This window comes from Talpa europaea (genome assembly GCF_964194135.1).
Source record: "Talpa europaea genome assembly, chromosome: 7".
Lineage (NCBI taxonomy): Eukaryota > Metazoa > Chordata > Mammalia > Eulipotyphla > Talpidae > Talpa > Talpa europaea.
The window spans coordinates 93678750-93700903 of NC_140074.1; the positions used below are offsets into that span (position 1 = coordinate 93678750).

At 42.9% G+C, this 22154-nt stretch overlaps 1 protein-coding gene across 1 annotated transcript in view; it reads left to right on the forward strand.

Moving 5' to 3' along the window:
* Positions 1-22154, forward strand: part of GLP2R (glucagon like peptide 2 receptor) — a gene marked incomplete at both ends in the record, with an annotated part of 45416 nt that overhangs the window by 20543 nt on the left and 2719 nt on the right. The window contains 7 exon segments of the mRNA XM_084237920.1: positions 2777-2883; positions 5226-5379; positions 6442-6601; positions 7637-7697; positions 8781-8847; positions 12264-12352; positions 20265-20403. Of these exon segments, the coding sequence (XP_084094046.1) occupies positions 2777-2883; positions 5226-5379; positions 6442-6601; positions 7637-7697; positions 8781-8847; positions 12264-12352; positions 20265-20403 (777 nt within the window).

Here is a 22154-nt window from a genome sequence, read left to right on the forward strand (position 1 = left end):
GGTACCTCTGAAAGGTATTAAAGTGATACCTATGGTTGGATTGGGATATGGTTTCTCTCAAGATTTTTGTTATGATACCAGAGGAATGCTAATTGCTTGCATTGAACTAAGTAAATTCTGTATGTTTATCTTCCCTCCTTGACTAAGCTACTTGAGAATAATGACAAAGGCATAGTTATAGTTGACCCTTGAATACCAGGGGTGTTAGAGATGCTGTCCCAAGGCAGTCGAAAACTGTAACCTTTGATTCCCTCCAAATTTAACTAATTGTCTGCTATTGATGGAAATCCTTTCTGATAACTTAGTCAATTAATACTTACTTTTTATTATAATATTTATTTTATATTTTATTAATATTTTATACACTTTATATACTGTGTTCTTAGACTAAATGAAGCTAGAGTAAAGAAAATACTTAGAAAATCAGATGGAAGAGAACATACATTTACAGTACTGTGCTATATTAATTGGTACCCTAAGTTTATATCATCTGTTTATAAGAACATCCATATATAAGTGGGCCTGTGCAGCTTAGACCCATGTTGTTCAAGGGTTCACTGTATATCCAAAGAGCTCATGCCCCCAAATCTAGTACTGACATGCACAGTAGCCTTTGCAATATAAACCCTGAACTAATGGCTTCATAAATTCTGAATCAGTAGGTCTGTGTGGTACCTAGGAACCAACGCTGGTGCTAACATTTCCCCCGGGAATCTAATGTGCTCTGAGGCTGGGAACAGAAGTGTTGAGAGAATTTTCCAGCAGGTGCAGTGCCGGCTACCCCTCTGGGCTTTTGTCTGCAGCAGACAGGTACAGAAGACAGGGACAGCAAAACAACTTTTTTTTTTTCTCCTGTGCTTTCCAAGACAGGAAATAAAGATTTCTCTCTTTAAAAAAGTGAGGACAAGGACATTGCTCCCCACTCTGCAAATGCCATATTTCCAAGAATTTCATACTTAAAAAAACAACTTCTGACCATGTTTACCTGTGTTTCTAATAGCAGACAGAAATTTTGCCCCAAAATGGCCAGTGTTAGTAAATCTTGACCCTTCAAAGTTTTGGCAAAAAAAAAAATGTTATTTTCTTCCAACTGACAGCACACTGGTGGTCCCTATAAACATGAAATGGTACTCCTTAAGGAAGTTTTATATATATATATATATATATATATATATATATATATAGGTATCTTGTGTTTATGTATGTGTAGTGTATGTGCATGTGTGTACACATATGTACTGCACACGTGTGTGCATTCATATGTTTGTGTATAAGATTCATAAGCCTGTTTAGATTCCTTGGTATAGAATTATGTCTAGTAGTGTTGAAGTAATTTGTTATCTTGCCTTCCTTTAAACTGCTATTCTTTGCTATTAAAAAACTTTTAGTCTCAAATACAGAATTTATTGCTATATATAGTAAATAACTTAATATATGTAGTTTTAATGGTAGATTTTAATTTTCAATATAATTTATAATAATATGAGTAAATATATATCTATATTATCTAACATTTTATTTTGAAATATTCAAACATATAGAAAAGTTAAATGAAACTTAAATGAAACTTAAACACTTACAGATCCACTGGCTAGATTCAAATGTGTTGACATTTTGCCACATCTGAGTTGCCACAAATTTCTCTATCTCTCTTCCTGAAATATTTGAAATTAATTTGTGGACATCATGAGATTTTACCTTTAAATACCAATTAGGTACCTCCCAAGATTAAGGACGTTTTAAGGATGTTATTCTACCTAATTACAATTCCATTATTCCAACTAATTAAAGTTAACAATACTTTCATGATATCAAAAAATGTTTCATCCATATTCAAATTTCCCCAGTATTCCCTCAGTTTTTATAGCTTTTCTTCCTTGAAACAGAATCTAATCTGAAAATTGATGTCACTCACCATGTTAAAAGATTAAAAAAATGTGACCATGATTTTTCAATAGACAAAGACATCATTGAATGTCAAAGCATTTGATAAAGGTCAACCTCCATTCATGATAAAAACTCTCAGCTTATTGGAACAGAAGGGAACTTCTTCAATCTGATAAAGGAATGATAGGTTACATAATGGCCCCACAAAGATACCCATGTGCTAATTGCCCCAATCTAGGAATGTTACTTTATATAATAAAAATGACTTTGTTACTTTACACAATAAAATTACTTTATATAAAGAGACTTTTTGATAGACTAAAAGGACTTTGATATAATAAAATGTAAGATTAAATCAAGATCTTAAGATGGGGAGAGCATCCTGGATTATCCAGGTGGGCCAAGTAATCATAAGTGACCTTATAAGAAGAGGGCAAAGGAATTAGGATCAAAGGAAAAGATAGAAGAATGGGAGTAGATATTAGAGAGAAAATGCAATATTGCTGACTTTGAAGACGATAGATATGATGACATGGGTGAATCTGGTCCATTTTTCAGTAAGGGACCCCTACCCTGTAAGGACAGCACTCTCAGGGACAATGAACCCATCCTCATTCCCAATTGTCCTGGGCACAATTCTATATGTTGTGAATTCTATACATAAATCGTGGGCTGTGGGGCAAGTTGGGGATTAGCTCTTTCGAGAACTTTTCGCTCATCAAAGTTCTTTGGTCTCTAAGCTATGCCAGAGAGCAGACTAAGTTACTCTACTTGGATGTCAACAAAGATTGGGTTAAGCCAGAACTTTGGTGATCCTGGACATGGACTGGGGGTTGGAGGCCATAGCTGCATGGTTTGGTGGTCATGTCTGTTCTTCATCTTTGCCCAGGAGAAGCACCGTGACTTGCTGTCAACCTTGCAGCTGTTGTATACCGTGGGATACTCCCTCTCCCTTGCCTCCCTCTGCCTGGCTCTCACCCTCCTCTTATTTCTTCGGTGAGTGGAATTTCTGCTGGCATGTGTTCGGGCATGTGTGCTGGGGTTTGCTCATTGGCTGCCTGTAGAAGGCAGTGGAAGCCTGGGCTGGATGACATCATGGATCATCAGAACTGGAGGGGATCTAAGAATCTCTAATCTGTCCAACTGTAGGGGCAGAGATGACACAGGGCAGGTTTTCTGATTCAGCAGACCGGGTAAAGGAGGAATCAGAGTCCTCAGTGGCTTTTGCAGGTCTTTTATTTAGATTTAGCAGGCACATGGCAGGTAGGGGTGCTGTGGGGCTGGGAGGCTGGCAGTCCTCCCAGCCCCCAGCAAATCCTCACTCTTTCTGGGCTCTCTGGCATTCTCTCTGCTTCTCTTCTTTTTCACTCAGCTTCTGTTCGTTCTTGGCTTCTGCTGGTGTCCCTGCAGATGCCGCCCTTATAAACTCAGTCTCTCAGCCCAGGTGTACCCACTTCAGGTGCCCGCCATCAGGCATGCATTCAGGACCACAGGGTTCCCTCATCTATCCTAATGGCGGGAGGGCAGAAAAGCTTGATACTTTTACCTTACCTACTCCAACCCATTTTGCAAGTGAAGGGGAAAAGGATAACATTGGTCTAGTGAGAGACACTGAATCACCCTAGGTCACAAAGCATTTCGAGAACTAGGATCCAGAACTCCTAACTCTATTTTTGCCTCTTTCCGATTGGGTTATCTTCCTAGTGCCTGACCTTGCTCTAATCATAATCAAACCCATACTACCAGAACCTGTTCTCACCACAACTCTACCAGACCCATCAGTTTTACAAAAGAGATTAAGAACCTCCCCAAAACAAACTAGGAATGATATGCTGGAATTTTAATCCATGGACTTCAATTAGCTATCAATCATTTGAGAACTTCCTCAGTGCCAGGCACTATTCTCAGCACATGCGTCATGCCATTTAAGTCTTATTCTAATCAGAATTACTCTGATCCTAATAGATTAACATTGTCATTGCCCTCGCTTTATAAATGAGTTAACTGGAACATGGTCAGATGAAGTAACTTGTCCAAAGTCACACAGAGGGTGAGTGATAGCATGGGGTCACAAGCCAGCAGTCCAGAGTCTGCACATTTTCACTTCCTTATGCTGACTTTCAGAATCCAAAACCTGAGTACATTTTGCTAAATCACAGTTTTAGAAATCAGGTGAGATATCTATGGCCCACTAGGGAGGGCTCTAAGCCTGTCAGTCTTAGCCCATTCAGGAACATCACTGAGTACAATAGGACAGGATGAACATATGGCACAGATGCAGGGGTCCTGGGTGGCAACCCTGGAGACCTTGCAGCTAGTGCCTGAGCAGCTCCCCACCTGGGCTCTGTGAACCCCACATCTAAGCCCTCAATCTCAGATGTTTTACAGTTCCTGAAACAGAATCATGACCACAGGGACAGCAATTCTTGAGCAAAGTTGGAAGACTACGGCCTATGCAGACTGCTCTCTGTGACCTCCTCAGTCCATTTCCTGAAGTCCCAGCACTAAAACAGGAAGAAATAACTGTCTGGCCTTGCAGGAAGTAACTTTAGCTGAGCTGGTTGACCAGATGTCCATTTTACCTCAGGCACTGGGAGGAGCAAGTTCTAATCTTGAGTATTCCTTAGTTTAGTTAGGGAGAGGGATGCATAAATCATAAAGCACAAGGACCTGTCTCAAATCCCTTTTTTGAAGTTAAAAAGTAAGAATAGCTCCAAAGTCAGGTGGAATAGGCAGTGATGGAAAGGGTCCTTTCACTGTGGTGAAGTCACAGACACATCACTTTATATCAGCCAGTGCATCATTTTACATCCCCCCCTCCAGATGAGTGAGGAGGAGATCAAGAGCCTTTATGTTCCAGGCTCTGTGGGAGCACTCTTCAACCTTTTGTTGATCGAATCCTTCTGCACCCTCCAAGGTCAGCACTCTTATTGTCACAGGACTACAGAGTTTCTAGGTCTGAATCTCAATTCTACAGCTTACTGCTCTGGGACTTTGGACAGGTGACTGCACCTTTCTGCCTCAGTTTCCCCATTTGTCAAATCAGAACAATAATAGTACCTGCTCCCTGAGTGATTGTAAGGAGTCAGGACACCCACAAGCAAATGACTAGGGGTAGGGAGTCATAACCTGGCATTCAGGATACAGGGATTAGCTATTATTTTCCCCATTTTACAGATGAGGAAAATGAGGCACACAGATCCCAGGCCATCCAGCTTGGGGCTTCCACTGCAAGTGTCTGTCCTTTAGTGGAAGCGACACTGAGAGTGTTTCATACTAGCTCTGTGGGCATGGGCCAACCTTCCCTGAGGGGAGGTACTGGTTTTCTCTTTGCACAGAAAACTCCACTGCAAACGCAACTACATCCACATGAACTTGTTTGCGTCTTTCATCCTGAGAGCCCTGGCCGTGCTGGTGAAGGATGTTGTCATCCATAACTCTTACTCCAACAGGCCCAGCAGTGAGAAAGGATGGGTGTCCTACATGACAGAGGTATGTCCTCTTTCCCACTGGCCTCCCGTCTGGTGGAGCAGTGACGCTGTTTGAGCCCAGAACTTTCTTTATTGGGATGCTTTAAATTATTAGAGAGTTATTTTTAATTTTAATTATTAAATATTAATGATGACCATCAGATTTTCTGTTTCTTTTTGTGTCTGCTGTAGTAATTTATGTTTTTCTAGGAAACTCCTTCATCTAACTTTTCAAATTGATGAGCCAAATATTGTTCATAGTCTCTTAAGACCTTATAAAAAATATACTCCATCTAAAGTGGTTTTCCTTCTTATATTTTTGATATTGATTATGTGTACCTTTGTTCTCTTTTATTCCCCCTCGATGATCCTTACCAGGAAGTTTGCCAATTTTATTGGATTTTTCAAATAACAAACTTTCAGCATTATTGCTTCCCTTCATTTTTTATTCTCTGTTTCATTAGTCTTTGCTTTATCTGTATTATTTCCTGACATGTATTTTCTTTGGGTTTAATTTGCTGTTCTTTTTCTGACATTTTTGAAAGCTACTTAATATAATTGATTTTCAGCCATTTCTTTTTTAATAAACACATTTAAGGGTATAAGTTGCATTCTAGATGTGGTATTAATGTCATACAATCCATACAGATAACTTGAGGTACAATAGTATCCTTATATTCAGTTCAATAGTAAGTTCTCACTTCTATTATCATTTCTTATTTGATTCATGGGTTATTTGAAAATTTAGTTCCTAATTTCTAATCATGTGAAGATTTTTTAGCTATTGATAGCTAGATCAATATCAGAGAACAGCCTTTTCATGTTCACTTAAGGGAAGTTGCTGCTGCTGAATCTCTGTTTTCACCTAAAAATGTCTAGAATGTCAAGGAGGGGTCTGGGTTTGCATGTGTAGGGGATGCCCTCCTCCACGTTTTGATACTGTTCCAACCTCTCTGAGATGGGCAGCAGGGATTCATGAGGGGAGGGAAGAGGGGGGAGTGCCCGGGGAGGGGGTCCTCTAACCTCTTGGTATGTAGACCCTGAGGAAGCCTGGACTCACCCTTGGGTGCTCTTTCCCCTGCAGATATCCACGTCCTGCCGCGTGGTCCAGTCTCTCCTTCATTTCTTCACGGGCACCAATTACTCTTGGCTGCTGGTCGAAGGCCTTTACCTCCACTCACTGCTGGACCCTACAGTGTTTTCTGAAAGGCGTTTGTGGCCCACATACCTGCTGCTGGGTTGGGGTGAGTGACCTAAAATCCTGCCTCTTCTCCTGGGAACCCATTAGAACATGGGGGCCTGTTAAAATCTTTGGTTGAAGTTAGACACCCAATTTTAGGGCAATGTCTGTTAATTCCCCAAAGGCAAGAGACTGAACAGTGATGTGTGTGAGGGGGGGAGGGATGTAGATGCACGTGTGTGTGTGTGTGTGTGTGTGTGTGTGTGTGCGCGCATGCGCATGTGTCCATGTGCTGTAGAGCCAATGCCACAATCAAAATTTCCAAGGATTTTCTCAACAATCAGATGACTCCCCTTGCCCTGTCCCATCTGTGTTGGTCTGCTGGGGCTGCCATAATAAATCCATGGACTGTGTAGCTTAAACAATAGACATTTATTGCTCACAGTTGCAGAGGTGGGAAGTTTGAGATCAGGGTGCCAGCAAGATGGAGTACTAGCAAGGGCCCCCTTCCTGTCCTGCAGCTACCTGCTTTCTTACTGTAGTCTCACACAGGGGTGTGGGGAGCAGGGAGAGAAAGTGAGGGACACAGTGTCCAGAAAATTCTGGTCTCTTCTTATATGAGCACTAATCCTACCACAATGACAGCCCCTTCAAACTTAGTTACCTCCAAAGGTGTGCATCAACATATGAATTTGTGGGGGTGGGGGGCACGGACATTCAGACCATAATGACAACTAAATCTTCAAGATGATGTCTGGACCTCCTGTGCCAAAATTTAGGAGAATTTGAGGCTGCAGGATTCAGGGGAAATGGCATTGGCCTGCAATTCAGATTTTGGTTAATGTCTTTGGATCTACTTGAAGTTGCTTTGTGACATGTGACAAGTCTGTTCTCTCTGGTTTGAGTTTCTTTGCCGATAACACAATGGATCAACTCAATTCCATCTTAGGTCTCTCCAGCTCTAACAGTCTGCTATTCTATGATGTTTGGGATTTTCCTAAATTTCAACCAGTTGTGCTTGGCCCATCAGACAAGGTGGGAGAGGGAGGGGGTTTTGGTCAACCAGCTCCTAAGTAAATTTCCCTGTATTTCCCCCCAGCCTTCCCGGTGCTATTTGTTGTACCCTGGGTTATTGTTCGTTTCCAGCTGGAGAACACGGGGTATGTAATTGACCTCTTTTCCCACTTCCAAGAACCAGCAATCCCTAGGAATCCACAAATATAAGATTATACTAGTTTTTCAAAGAGAATATCCACTTTGACCCTTAGAATATCTCTTAGAATATCTTTCTCTCATGTTTTTGACCATCTAGAATATACTTAAGAATCTAGATAAAATAATCAAAGGTATATCCTATGGTAATTAGTTTATTAATTTAGTTACACATGTCAATAGCAAAAAATTAGCATTATTTAGCACAAAAATTAGTAGCATCAGTTAGTAGTGACCCTGGGTATACATGGGTATAGGTACAAGAATTATTATTGTGTCATCACTCACAGTGTGAAAAAAAAACTGAAATGGGTGAGGGGACTCAAAAGGTGCAAACTTCCAACTAAAAATAATATCATAAGGATGTACTGTTCTGTTTATTTGAAAGTTGCTAAGAAAGTAGATTGTAAAACACATCACAAGAAAAAATGTAGCTATGTGAGGTGATGGATGTTAACTAGATTTATTGTGATCATCATTTCACAGTATATACATACATAGAATCATATTTATATATATGTACATTCATATATACAGATAGAATCAACATATACATACATAGAATCATTAATGAAACCAATATGTGGTTCTATGTCAATTATATCTCAATTAAAAAACAATGAGTATCCATCAATCTGGAACTCATTCAGCACATTGTGGTACACTTACATTGTGGAATATTATGAGACTACTGAAAAAACTAGTTAGTTCTAGAACTTTTGGCTTTTAGAGATTGAATCTGAACATCATGTTATTAATACTTTTGCTTAATACTGCATATCCCTTGATCCTATTTTTCCCTCCAAGTAATCATGACCAAAAAAAAATCCCCTAATTAAGAATTTATGTTTATATGGACATGTGGAAAGATACACACCAAGATATTAGCATTGAAGGGCTCCTTAATAGTAAGGAGAATAATCGATGGAAATCAGTCTTGAGTGTGAGCATTCTGCTTCCAGAAGGCACGGGATCTTCACATTCAACCTTATCTCAATTTTAAAACTTCTACTGCCTGCTCTTTGCCATAGGTGCTGGATAAACAGGAATATGAAGATCTGGTGGATCATTCGAGGACCCATGATGTTCTGTGTGGCAGTAAGCACCACCCTGTTCACCCTATACCCTCTCTGAACTAAGCAGCGTCGGAGGACCCTGCTCCTCTCTCCTGTCCCCCTCACCAAAATCTCTGGCTCAAAATGAGCCTGGGCTGAACTATTTAAGAAGCTGAACTGTGAGTGGGATCTACTAAATAGGAAGAAACAGGCTAGAAACATCTTTTTGTGTTCAACTTTATACTACATGCCATCTTCTCGCTGGTTTTTCAGTTGTTTAAAGAAACCTGTAATGAGCTCAGTGATAGCATATTGAGCAGCTGCCATGTGTACAAGCCCTGAGGACACAGGCGCCTTTTCTCATGGACAAGCCCTTGACTAGCAGGCTGGGCTCTTGGTTTGTATTTTAACAACATTAACAAGAAGGAGGGGAGTCAAAAGGAAGTGCTGTTAGAGAAGAAAAACACAATTGATATTCACCAAAGCTATGATGGGCGTCAGAGTCGGCAATAGATGCTCTTCTGAGCTTGTCCCTGTCTAGGTCCTCTGCCTTACCAGGTGCCCTAGGACCTTCTGCCTTTTCAGATTTGCCAAGACAACTCTTCACTCTCACACCCCTCTTCTCTGAAGAGTTACTGTGGAAATCTCCTCATACCCTGAATTTCCCCACCCCATCGAAACTTCCCTTTGCTGTGTTACGTCTCTGTTTTCCAGGGTGAAAGTCAGATCATAGGTAATTGTTTAATTTGTCATTGTTGTAAAAATGAATGAATGAATGAGGATAGTGAAAGGATTCACAAACCTTCATTTCCTAGGAGACAGTCCTGATTGAGATTAATTTGCTGAAATATGTGCCTCTTCCCTGTTAAGCCTAAATGGTAAGAACAGAATGGAAATTCAACAAATCACGAAGTGAAGGACACGATGTGTGTGTGTGTGTGTGTGTGTGTGTGTGTGATGAAATACAGATATCCCATTAGAAGAGATATATTACTTGGTTCTATTTAGTTTGTATTTAAGTGTTCTGTTGCTAACTATTCTTAGACTGGGAATTTCCATTATTCTTTTGGCTTGTGGATTTGATAAATAGTCACTTGGCTGAAACTCTAGTCTAAGCTCGTCGGTTATTGATTCTCCTGAAGCCAATAAGGCAAGTAATAACAGGTACATGTTGGATTCTGCAGCTTGTGTTTCAATATGTAGGTGAAGGGTTTTGCCTCTAGACGGGGACATTAATACTGTGCTGATCAATACCTATAGAGATTTTACTCCATGAACCATCACCTCATTGTCTATTTTGACTCTCTCTCTGTTGCACAGAGACATTCTTAGGTCTTCAATTTTAAAAACAAAAGCAATCAAAACCCTCTTCCAGCCCTGCAAATAAATGTGAGGAAGTAAGATCTCTATTCTGCATCCCTTGTCAATGGCTGTTCTATCAGCATTTTTCCCTTTATGGCCAAATTTCTTATATGTGGTCTACACTGGCTGTGTACCCTCTTAACATATTATCCAGAGAACAAAGCCTTAGAATCTGGTTTGTGCTCCCACCTGTGAACTGCAGGTTCTCTAGTGAGCTCCTTATTCCTAAATGCAGTCTTATTTGCCTAAATTTGTTTAAGTCTCCTTAAAATTCATCATGAGCTTCTAGCATTCCATTTCCTTTGTGGTTTTCTCCACAAAGGGCAGCGATTGCTACCTTTTGTCTAGCTCTTTGGTTTCTCCAATTCCTCCACCTTTCCCTCTGTTGCAAGGTGATCCACTTAACCTTTGTTCCTCCCAGACTGCCAAGTCCCCCTGGGTGATATCACCTATTCCATTGGTTCCAGGATCTAGCTGGGACCTCTGTGGTCCAGATGTAAATATCTAACTGCCTTGGAACATCTCTTGTGTCCAAAGCTACTGAACTTCTCCCTCCTCTCCCTATATAGCTCTTCCTCCTCCAAGTGGTCTCTAGTGAATGCCACTAACCTCTGGGGTTACCTCTGACCTCACATCTAACTAGTAATAAAAATAAAATGTCAATAATTTCCAATCCATCACCTCCTATTCATCACTGATGCACTGGACTGTGGTATAATTTTACCTCCCTACCTTCCCCAGGAACTCACAAACTGCCTGCCAACTGATCTCATCTTTCCTGGTCTTGCCTTCACCCAATCGATTCTCCATAATGCTGCTAAAGTGATCTTTCTGAAATGCAGAATGCAAATCTGCCCAGGTCCCTTGACTAGTGAGAATTCATCACTGACCCTCCACTGCTTTCAGAAGAAACTTCAATTTCCCTGTGTAACTGTGAAAGGTTCTGTGGGAAGTGGCTTTCTCCAGTTTCAGTTCTCACAAAACTTGTTCTCATTTTTCAAGTCCTTCCCACATTCAACTACTTGTTCTACCACTCCAGAAGTTTCATAATCTCTCATGGAGTTCCTGTGAAGATGTAGGCCAGGGCCAACATGGCTGCCATGGTGGCTCACACACAGGGGTCATGCTGGTTGTTGGTAGGAGGACACAATCGTCCCCTGGTCTCTCCACAGGCTGCTTGAGTGTCCTTAAAATATGGCGGCTGGTTTTCCCCTGAGTGAGCAGTGGGGGAGGGGCAGATGGAAGCCATCCATTTAAGGACTTAGTCTCAAAAATCATATAGCATTACTTCCACCATATTTTTGTCATTAGGAGCAAGTAACTAAGTATAACTCACATTCCAGAGGGATGGGAAAATTAAATACTGCTGTTCAAAGGGAGAAGTCTTGAGGAATTTGTGGGCAAATTAAAAAATTTCTACTGAGTTTGGCAATGAAGGGCTAAATTTTTCCAATCCTAAAATTTTGAAAAGCAGTCTAGGGAGGGGAGAATGCCTGTTTTCTAGTGAGTTTTGTGGCAGGAACAGGACTTCAAGTTAGATACCAGAAGTGTAGTGCTTTATAGAAGGCAGGCAGGTGGCATTTGTTTGAGTAAATGAAAGGTTGCAATCAGATATAGCTGGGTTTAATGATCACCTCAGTCCCTTATTAGCATTGCAACCTTGGGAATTACACTTGTCTCTCTGTGCCTCTTTTTCCTTGTCATATGGCATAAAAGTAGTGTGGCTTCCTCTGAGGGTTTTTGTGAGGTTTAAATAAAATAAAGTATGGAAAGTTAGCCCAGTGCCTGGCATGGCTAAGTGCTCAGTAAATGTTAGATAATAATAATATTAATGTAAATGTCCATTTGTCATTCTCAGTTAGCTGGAGTTGTGTCTCCCTGAGGCAGAAGAATAAATTAAATGACTTTTCAAGAGCCTTTTAAGACTTTCAGTTGGTCTTAGAGGGCTCGAGAATTACTGCAAGCGCTAACTGCCTAATCACTGGCCACCAATTTGCATGAATGAGGATGTGGTGGCAGGACCCTGGGTGACCTTGGTATTTATAGCCATATGGGGCCCATCACTTACTTACCCATATCTGTTTTCTCTTTTTAAAGGTCAATTTCTTTCTCTTCATGAAAATCCTCAAGCTCCTCATTTCCAAGCTTAAAGCCCATCAAATGTGCTTCAGAGATTACAGGTACAGGTGAGTGGCTTGAGGTCAGTACCCACTGGTCCCAGATCATTTTGACTTCTTCTGGCTGTGCTGGCACATCCTCTAGGGAGGAGAATGAGTTGCTTTAGTATGTTTATCTCTTAGGATAAGAGTGTCAGGGAACGCCCCTCTGAGAAAGGTACTACGGGATCATACAGGGTTTTTGCCAGTGATGGGGATTCTTCTGCCCTCCTGGAAAGGAAGTGAGTGGGGGAGTATTCAGCAACTTACACATTTCCCCAGCAGGGAATTGTTAACATGCCCTTAAGGGTGGGTGATAAATGAGGAATGACAAAAGCCAAATGAAGGGAAGCTTGACAAGGGTCTTTCTTTGGGAAGAATTTATGATAGCAGAATTAAAGACATAGTATACCTAACAAGGGAGTGTTGAGGGTTGCTAAGACCTTGAGAAATAATACTTTTGGTGTTCAAGGGAATACAGTCTTCACAGTCACTTTTTCTTTGTGACTTGCCTTGGCTGTGCCCAATCTTCTGCTTTCCACAGTGACAGTAAGTCAAATCATAGTTTTGTTTTGTTTTTTAAAAGATTTATTTATTTATGCATACAAGAGCTGGGGTACAGGCCAGAGATGCGGGGGATAAGGGGACTCACCAGAGACTGAGTCGGGAACAGAACAGGCAGAGTGACTGAAATACACTGCTGAGGGGAGCAGCAGGTGAGTCAGGAGAGGTCTGCTGTGCCACGTGGGCAGCTTCCTGGCCGGAGGATCGAACTCCTGCTGCAGAGGCTGCGGATTGCTTCATAGTGTGGTGCTTAACCCCTTGTGCACCGCAAGGGGAGTCCCATTGTTTCTCACTTCTGGGCAGTTGTGGCTCTACAACAAGGTCGCCGTGAGATGCAGCCATCTTGGGGCATGTCTGGGGCTGGGGGGATCCCCTGGAGAGATGGTGCGCTCCTGTGTGGACAGGAGGCCTCAGCACCTTTTCACAAGCCAGCTGTGATTCATTGTGGGAAGCGTGGATTCCAGAAGGTGAGGCTCCCTGAGCGTCATTGTGGTGAATCCAGGTACACAGCAGGCAGGAGTACTGGGGGGCTGGAAGGCTGGCAGGCCTCCCAGGCCCCAGCAAGTCTTCACTCTGGGCTCTCTGGCATTCTCTGGTTGTCTCTGCTGCTCTGCTCTCTCATGGTTCTGCTTCTGCTTCTCTGCTTCTGCTGCTTCTCTTCTGCTGGTGTCCCTGTGACGCCACCCCTACACCCAGCTAGTACATGGTTACGTCAGCATTCGAGACTTTCCTCTGTGTTCACTGTTCTTGAATGCCTCCCTAAGCTGACAACCAAGGAAGTGGGCACCGATGAGGAAACTGAGGCTCAGAGAGGTGTAAGGGCAGAAGGACACGGAGCAGGTTCTCTGATCCAGCAGACGGGGTAAAGGAAGAAAGGAAGTCCTGGAGCCCTCTGCGGCTTTTCAGGCTTTTATCGGGATTTACCAGGCACATGGCAGGCAGGGGTGCTGGGGGGCCGGGAGGTTGTCAGGCCTCCCAGCCCCCAGCAAGTCTTCACTCTGTCTGGGCTCTCCGGCATTCTTTGGTGGTCTCTGCTGCTCTCGTGGTTCTGCTCTCTACTCTCCGGATGGCGTTCTTCTCTGCTTCTTCTGTTCTCCTCGTGGTTCTTCTGGTGTCCCTCTGAAAAAAGCTTCGGCAGCATTCTCCTTTCAGCAGCACATGGCAAGTCTACCCAGGAGATGAAGACGTTTGCCCATAGTTATTTTTTGAGATCTACATTGCTGTAAATGCAAATGAGTGCATGAGTAAATGAATGAATGAGCCATAAAAGGTCCCCTCCCTCCTTTTCTAGTTAGTCTTTGTTTTAATGGAACATGTGCACTTAGCAGGGCTCTGGGGGAGGGAGTGGTTTAACCCCAAAGAGTAGTTCTAAAGGTGGCGATTTTAGTCCACATGGCAGCTTGGAGGTGGCCTATGAGGGAAGAAGGCTGCCCTAGTCTCAGTCTCTGTAAGACCAGAATGGGGCCTGACCCGGGCGCATTGGGATGGTAGTTTTTCTACTTATCTGGAAAACATTTAATGAATGCTCGCATTGTGCCTAGGATAAAGGTAAATATGACACGGGGCACACATGCTAACTTGCTCAAGACCAGATGGCATGCGAGTCAGGAGGACCAAGCTGACTAGGGCCTTTGACTTGAGGATTGACCTCTGGCAAGTCTCTTGACCTCCCTGGTCCTGCTTTCTGGTGTGTAAAATGTGGACGTCACACCAGCTCCTGCTTGTTATAGGGATTAAAGGAGGTCATAGATAGGGGTTCCCAGTTACCTGCTGTTCCCAAATAGTCTGCTGTTCTGAGTGGTATTTGCCCAAGACCCAGACTCCAAGTCCTATCTACCTAAAACCTTTCCTCCAGGGGGTCCAGAAGAAGAACACACACAGCTCTGGACTGAGCAAATATATACCGTCATTGGCCCAAATATTTTGCAAATGCCACTAGCCTTGGTGTGCTCGGGCTGGCCTGGACCACACAGAGCCATGCTGCTTCCCCCAACACCTCTGGTCAAGCCTCCAAGTGGCTGTCAGACACTTGACCCCTTTTCCAAGATCAGTGGAGGTCCAAGGCTAAGAGCAGAGCTGCTTGGTCTACCCTCTGTGCATCCATTCAGGGGGAGCAGTTCTCTCACTGAGCAGGCTCAGGGGAATTCAAAGCACCCTGGGAACCCAACAGAGAACAAAACAGCATACAAATGTTAAGGCACCATTTTCCACACAAACTGAGAGCTTAAACCCTGCATTTTGTGCCCCTGAAGCCCACCCAGTATCAAAGGGGTCTTTCCTACCCTTCAGACTCACAGCGGCCCCTACAATATCTTTCCATTCTGGCTGTTCATAGCATCACCTGACAGCTGGCCAAACATGGAATCTGTGAGCTCCTCTGGGCGCTCTGACTTAGTAAGTGAGCGATGGGCCGCACCTGTAGACTTCCTATGGTGATCTAGAACACAGCCAGAGTCGGGGACACTGGATCAGATGCTCTAGTGAAATAATGTATGGAATTTTCTGGTGTGATTGTGGCAAATGTGTTTCTAAGCAACCTCAACTTCCCCTTTTCCAGGATTTCCTTATGCAAGATAGTGGCTTCCAAGCTTTTCTGTTCCTATATTTTTATCAGTAAATGAATTTTGAACATGTCCCTCATCATATTTACACACAGTCTATTGAACTGACATATATAATATAATGGACACAGCTAAATAGGAAATTATGAACGATAGATAAAAATTAACGTGCACAGAGCATCTATTATCTTCTTTTATTATATTTTCTTCCAGTACTACATGGATTGCCTTACACCTTCCTGAAGTATGCACACCTGTTTAAGACCCAATGATTTAAGGAGGAATAAATCAATATAGTGGCTGAGAAGTGATTCTAGACAGCTATTTTGGAGGGAGAAAGAATAACCTTGCCTGATGTACACGTCTATCTGGAAACGTCTTTTTACTTCCACCACCTTTGTTAGAGGAAAACATTTGAAAAGAGGATCTACCCTGGGTAGATGCTGGCTAGAGTCCTCTGAAGGTGACAACTTACCTTGGCAAGTTTGCTACCACTTGGGGACTCTCGTGGAGACCTATCTGCTCTCAAATGGCTGAGACTTTGGAGGAGTGACTGATGCCAATTGAGAGACTTTGGAGGACTGACTGATGCCAATTGAGAGCACAAGAAACTAATATACAAACCACACTATACAGTTATTCATTCTTAGAATATGTGGAAGGTGAGGGTAGGATAGGAGCTCCTTCTAATGCCTGCACTGCTGATAAAGTGCACCAGAAGGTACAGAAATCCAAAATGGTCACCAGAGTTTTGCTTGGTGATCATTTTGTCAAAACAGAGTGGTTGGTGTTGACAGTGAGCTGAGAAACCACCACTGCCCTGCAGCACCACCTACCTGGTAAGAGGAAGGCCCTTTGCCAGCCTTCACAGATAGCACTGGATAAGACCAGACAACTCCTGCTGCTTTGTGAGTATCCAATGCTTTGGTTGGCCATCTGCCTTCTGGTTGTTTATTTTTTCCTCCATGCAGAACACAATTGAGAAGATTATGCTTATTACTTAGCAAGATGTGTCCTGTATCTCAGGACTCACCCATCCACCTTATTTACTCCCTGTGCTGGTGACTCCTACAGTAGCCATGAACCCATTTGCTCATTTTCTCCCCCAAGCAAAATTACCTCCCTTATTCTGGAAGTGCTGCAGCCTGTTACCCCTGTAGGTCATCAGCAGCTCCAGCCACACTGCCCTCTTCCACATAGGAAAGTTCTGTTCTTCCACATCACCCTCCATGTTTGTTTCCCATTAGAACCCTGTGCTAGAGTAAGGAGGAGGGGGCGATGGACCTAGTGCATTCTGTACAACTCACACAGCTTTTGAGAACTTTAAGGATGTAGCTCTTAAGATTTGGCCCTCCTCCAGGAAGATATTTTAGGAAAGTTTAAATTAAACACATTTAGGCCTTGCCAAAGAGACAAGTTTCTAAGAACTAGAGGACAAGGAGTTCCTGGGCTTCTACCACTCAAGTGGAGAAAACTAACTGGCCCATCTCTCTGGGACTGAGGGGGAGTGGAGCCAGGAGGAGCACGTCAACAGACCCTCAGCATGTGGTTCCCAGCACAGAAGCAGCTCTTTCCCCAAGATACACAGTCCTAACCCCCCATGAGATGAATTTATACAGGAGAATCATTTCTTAACAGGCTCAGCCCCAGAGTCTCTTCTGAAGTGACTTTCTGGTGGGCAATGACAGACAAAAGAAATGCCACATGGAAATAAAATTGATCAAAGTCATTGAGGATATAAGCAATTCAGAGAGGGACAGCTTCTTGAAAAACAGTGATAGCTGAATTTTATGGCTTATTCATCATGCACTACACATCATTTATTCTGAAGGTTTGTCACATTATTTAATCCTTACAATGAGACATCTGTTATCACTATTAATGATAGCATTTTATTATTTGAATATGTCATAATAATATTAGTAGTAGCAAAATTCTCATTTTTACAGATAGGCTAGGTGATTTGGCCAAGGCCACATGGATATCAGTGGGTGATACTGGGATTTGAAACAAGCCTTGTGCTCCTCTGCCTTTGACCTCTCGGCTCCTCACGTCCCACTCTATTCCCTCGTGCACCAGAGCAGATGCTCAATAAATATTTGTTAAATAGCTAAATGACTGCAATAAACTGAACCGTTTAAATAAACAAATAATTGTAGATAAAAAATAAGCACAAACAGTCGATAAGAATAAACTGCTACAGATATTTATGGATTTTCATCTAAACAGGGAAACAAATAGTACTTTGTGTAAGGGGCCGTTAGAATAAGGTGAAGGGGTAGAGGTAGGAAAGGCGATGGCAGGGAGAGGAGAGCACAGTGGATTCTGGTGGACTAGGGGTGCTTTGGTGGTGGGAGAGCTGTGGAGACTACACCTGAGGGGAGAAATCCTATACTATCAAAGTAGTAACAAAGATGTAAAACAATTAAAATTAATTCATTAAAGAATAAAGAACAAGGTGAGGAATGGGGAATCCCTTCTGACATCCATCGGAGAGATGAGAATTACTAAAATGATGCAAAACTTCACTAAAAAGATGTTTATTCTTGAAAAATCATCCCATACTAAATATGAGATCTTGGATCACGACAAGGATATTAGTATAAAAGCTGATGAAATCAGAGTAAAGGCTGGTGTTAGTTACGAGTCAAGTACCAAGGCTCTTTTTTCAGTTTTGACAAGTGTAGGATGGTTATGTAAGAGTTTAGTAGTAGGGGAAATTGGCTGATGGGCGTGTGGGGACTCTCTGTACCACCTTTGCTACTTTTCCACAAATCAAAAGTATTCCACAGTAAAAAGCATGTTTAAAAAATCGTAACGCCATAGCGCAGCCCCAAGAACAAGTTGATTGTAGGACATGGGTCTGCAGGTAAGTATTTGCCATTCAAACCCACATAACTCAGAGCAAACCTACACCCTTGTCATAGCCAGCAAGTAACACAAGTGGGTAGTGCAGGCTCAAGGGGGAGCTGAGAAGAAGAGCCACTGCTAACCATTTCCAATCAGGAATTTGGGGCCATTGTTGCCAGAGCTCCCAATTTTTCTAAAGAAGTTGGAAATCAAACCGTCTAAGCTTGAAATCTCATTATTTAAAGATGGCTCCTATACCAAAAATCACTACAGGCATAAGCAAATACTGCCTGCAAGAGAAACACCACCTGTGGTCACCACTTTGTAACCTCCAAGCCAGATGGTTTTAAAAACTTTCCTGAAAATTAAAAAAAAAAAAAAACAGCTTTTAACATATTCTCTCCCTGGTTGCACCTTCATGCTGTTCAGCTAAGTGACTGCTGTAGCGGTGGGTGTGGGATGGAATGGGTGGGAACTTGGCTCTGGAAAACCATAGAATCAAGGCTGGTTTCTCAGTTTTGTCACTGCTTGGCTCCCCTTGACAGTCAAGACCCTGCTCCCTGCAACCCAAGCCCCAGGTGGAGCCCCTGCTTCCCGATCACCCCTCTTTCCTCCTAGGCTGTTTTAGGGGGCAAATGTGAGGTTCTTTTGTTTCACTGATAACCTTCCATCTGAATGGTTCTCACAGATTTCATAGAAAGCTTTTTTTTTCCCTCTAAAAATAAGTAAGTAAATATGAAATAGTAGGTTCTAACTCTAGGATAGAGTTAGGCCTTCCTGAAGAAAATGCCCATGGTCACTCCAGGAGGCTTGGGGCGTTACAGTCTCCTCCTTCTGGCCCTTTAAGACTTGGGTCAAAAAATCATTACCATTAAGCTCTTTTTATCCAATGTGTATAAGACAGTAGCTTTGTTTGTGCCCTGAAGATACATGAGTCACCTTTGCTAAAGTAGTTAGTTTTAAATCAAGAAGCAGCTTGATGATGGTAAAGAGCAGTCATTCCCAATCATGACTGCCTATCAGCTTCTGGCAGGAATATCTTAAAAAGTCCCTCCTGGACCCAGCCTCCAGAAGTTCTGACTCAGGGAGTCTGCACTGGAACCCAGGGAAGTAGGTATATGTATGTATTTATATATAGAGATGGATACACTACATATATATATATATGTGTGCACACTATATATTTTAACATATATATACATTTGTTTATATGTATTTTAAAGCAATTTACTGAAGCAATTCTAGTAGTAAGACACTTTGGGACTGCCTGTGTGCAGTCTGGAGTACTTGGGCCCCAGCTGTGCACTTTACATGTGGGTGGTAAAAAGGAATGTTTGACTTCTGTGTATAGCATATATACAACAGCGAGCTCCCCTGCAAGTGTTATGATGATCAGCTCATTTCCTGTATCCCTTGCTGTCACCAGGGTTGAGGGGCAGCAGGGGGCTGCCAACAAGGTTCTGCATGGAATGTGAAGGCAGAATCTGTGCTTCCAGGTGTGATTTCCCACTAGAGTCTGTGTGACCAAGTCAGTTTCTTTTCCCTCTCACACTCGGGAAAACACTAACATTTCAAGTCCTGATAAGAGAAAGAAACAGAGGTACCTGCAGGGAGTAGGAAACATGTCCAACCTAGAAGGGATGTAGCATCACAACGTGACAGCCACATGCACAGAAACCTCTCCATCAGGCAAAATGTAAAATATGTAGCTACATTATCATCTACATGGGAAATATATTCATTCAGTCATGTATGTTTCCAGAGCATCTACCATGAGTCAGATCTACCGTCAGTGAACAAGGCCACACTGACCCTTAAGGCTTTCAGTGTATAACCAAGGAGACAAGCTGGAATTTCAATTCCTTATCAGTCTGATCAGAGCTACAATGAAGGCATTGCACAGGAGAGCAGGGAGTGCTGCTATTCCCAGTGTCACGCTCACGGCACTTGTCTGGTTATCATTGCAGATTGGCAAAGTCAACACTGGTCCTCATTCCTTTACTGGGTGTTCACGAGCTGGTCTTCTTCTTTGTCACCGATGACCATATTCTGGGATTTCCAAAACTTGTACGGCTCTACATTCAGTTGACCCTGGGCTCTGTCCACGTAAGTAGGCATTAGAAACGAGATGCTTGACTTTAGAGAAAACAAAATGCCTGTGATCCAGACTCAGAATTGAGAGAGCCTATAGCTGGAGAGAGTTTTGGTAGCAGCAGGCTTTACTGATAAAGGCTTTGGCATTGGAAGCATATGGAGATGGAAGTGTCACCTGGATCCTGCCAGCATGACTGGATGACTAAGAAGGGAAAAGTGGTCTGTTTCCTGGGCTATAATAGCTGGTGTGACTCACAATCATATTAACTGTGAGTGCCAACATGAAGCCATTTATTAAGTGCCTATTTTTGCAGAGCATTGTGCAAATGAACATAGTCTGCTTCAGGTGGTATATACAGAATTTTAGGGGGCAAGTTGGGTGGGGGCCAGTGAGAGGAGACCACAAGACCCTTGAATATTGACAGATGCATAGTCCTTGAGACAGGAAGCCAGCTGTGGTTAATTTACCTGGATATTTTGGGTACCTACTGCTACTGCTTACACTGTCATTTATTGTTGACAAGATTAAAGCGACAAAATTGTTATTTCTCTTGATTCTGTGGGTCAGGAACCCAGGTAAGACATAGCAGGAATGGCTCATTTGTCCTCCCTGTCATTCCTGCTGGGACTGGAATGTCTCCACTCACATGCCTAGTGCCTAATCTGGGAAGGCTCCAATAGGCAGGCTGGCATGGCTGAAATTTCTGGGGCTTCATTTCCCAGTGTCAACTTCGTGCTTCATATGGTCTTAGTACCTCTCCACTTGCTGCATCGTTTCACCTCATAGCCTCTCCATGGATTCTGTGGGTAGATGAACTTTTTACATGGCATAAGAGCACAAAAAACAAGAGTGACCAGGCTTTCTGAATGCTTCAGCCTGGAATTTGCACAGCAGTGCCTCAACTGCTTTCTCAGATCCAGCCTTGACCAAGGGGACTGCAAAGGTCACAAGTGTGGGGAGGTATGACTCATTAGCAAAGACCAATGGTGCAGAAGATGACCATGACTAACAAATCCTATGTAGTAGTGATCTCAGAATCAATCATTTCAAATCCTATAGTATAGGCACATGGCTTCTGGAATAGAGGAAAGAAGAGCTTGGCGAGTCCTCTTCTCAGTATTCAACAATAAAATTGTACAAAATTGTCAATAGTAATCGTTTGAGGACCCTGGAAATCAACCAAGTGCATACAAGAGGTTGAGAAGAGTTAATTCAAGAGAATTTACTGACCCAAGCAAGAACAGTGGGAATCTGTGTCATTTTGGCTTGTACTGGGCTTGTCTTCCAGCAACTTGTCCATCCGTGAGGAAGTGCTGGAGGAGACTGAGCACTTCATGCAGAGGGTGCTGACCCGCTATGGATCAAAGAGCAGAAAATCCCACACCCCTGGCTTTATACCATTTTAAAGATGAAAGTCTAGAGACTTTCAGGTGGGAGAATTCATATATGCTAATAGGTAGGATGAGATTTACTGGCTGAATTCAACCCTTGCCTGATGCCCCCCATGCACTGGTATCCTGTGAGGACCAGACCCAGGAGACTCCAAGTTCCATATATCAGTCACCAGACAGGGTTAGAGACTGGATTCGGTGGACAAAGAGAGGACGTGCCTGCTCACTGTCCTCTCACCAGAGACCCGGGGCACAGGGCCTGAGATGAGCTCTGGCCAGGGGACAATGGGTCTTTTTCCCTCCTGATAGGGCTGAAGTGCGTGTGGCCTTGAGCTGGGACAGAGGACCTGTTGTTAACTATTTTTTTTTCC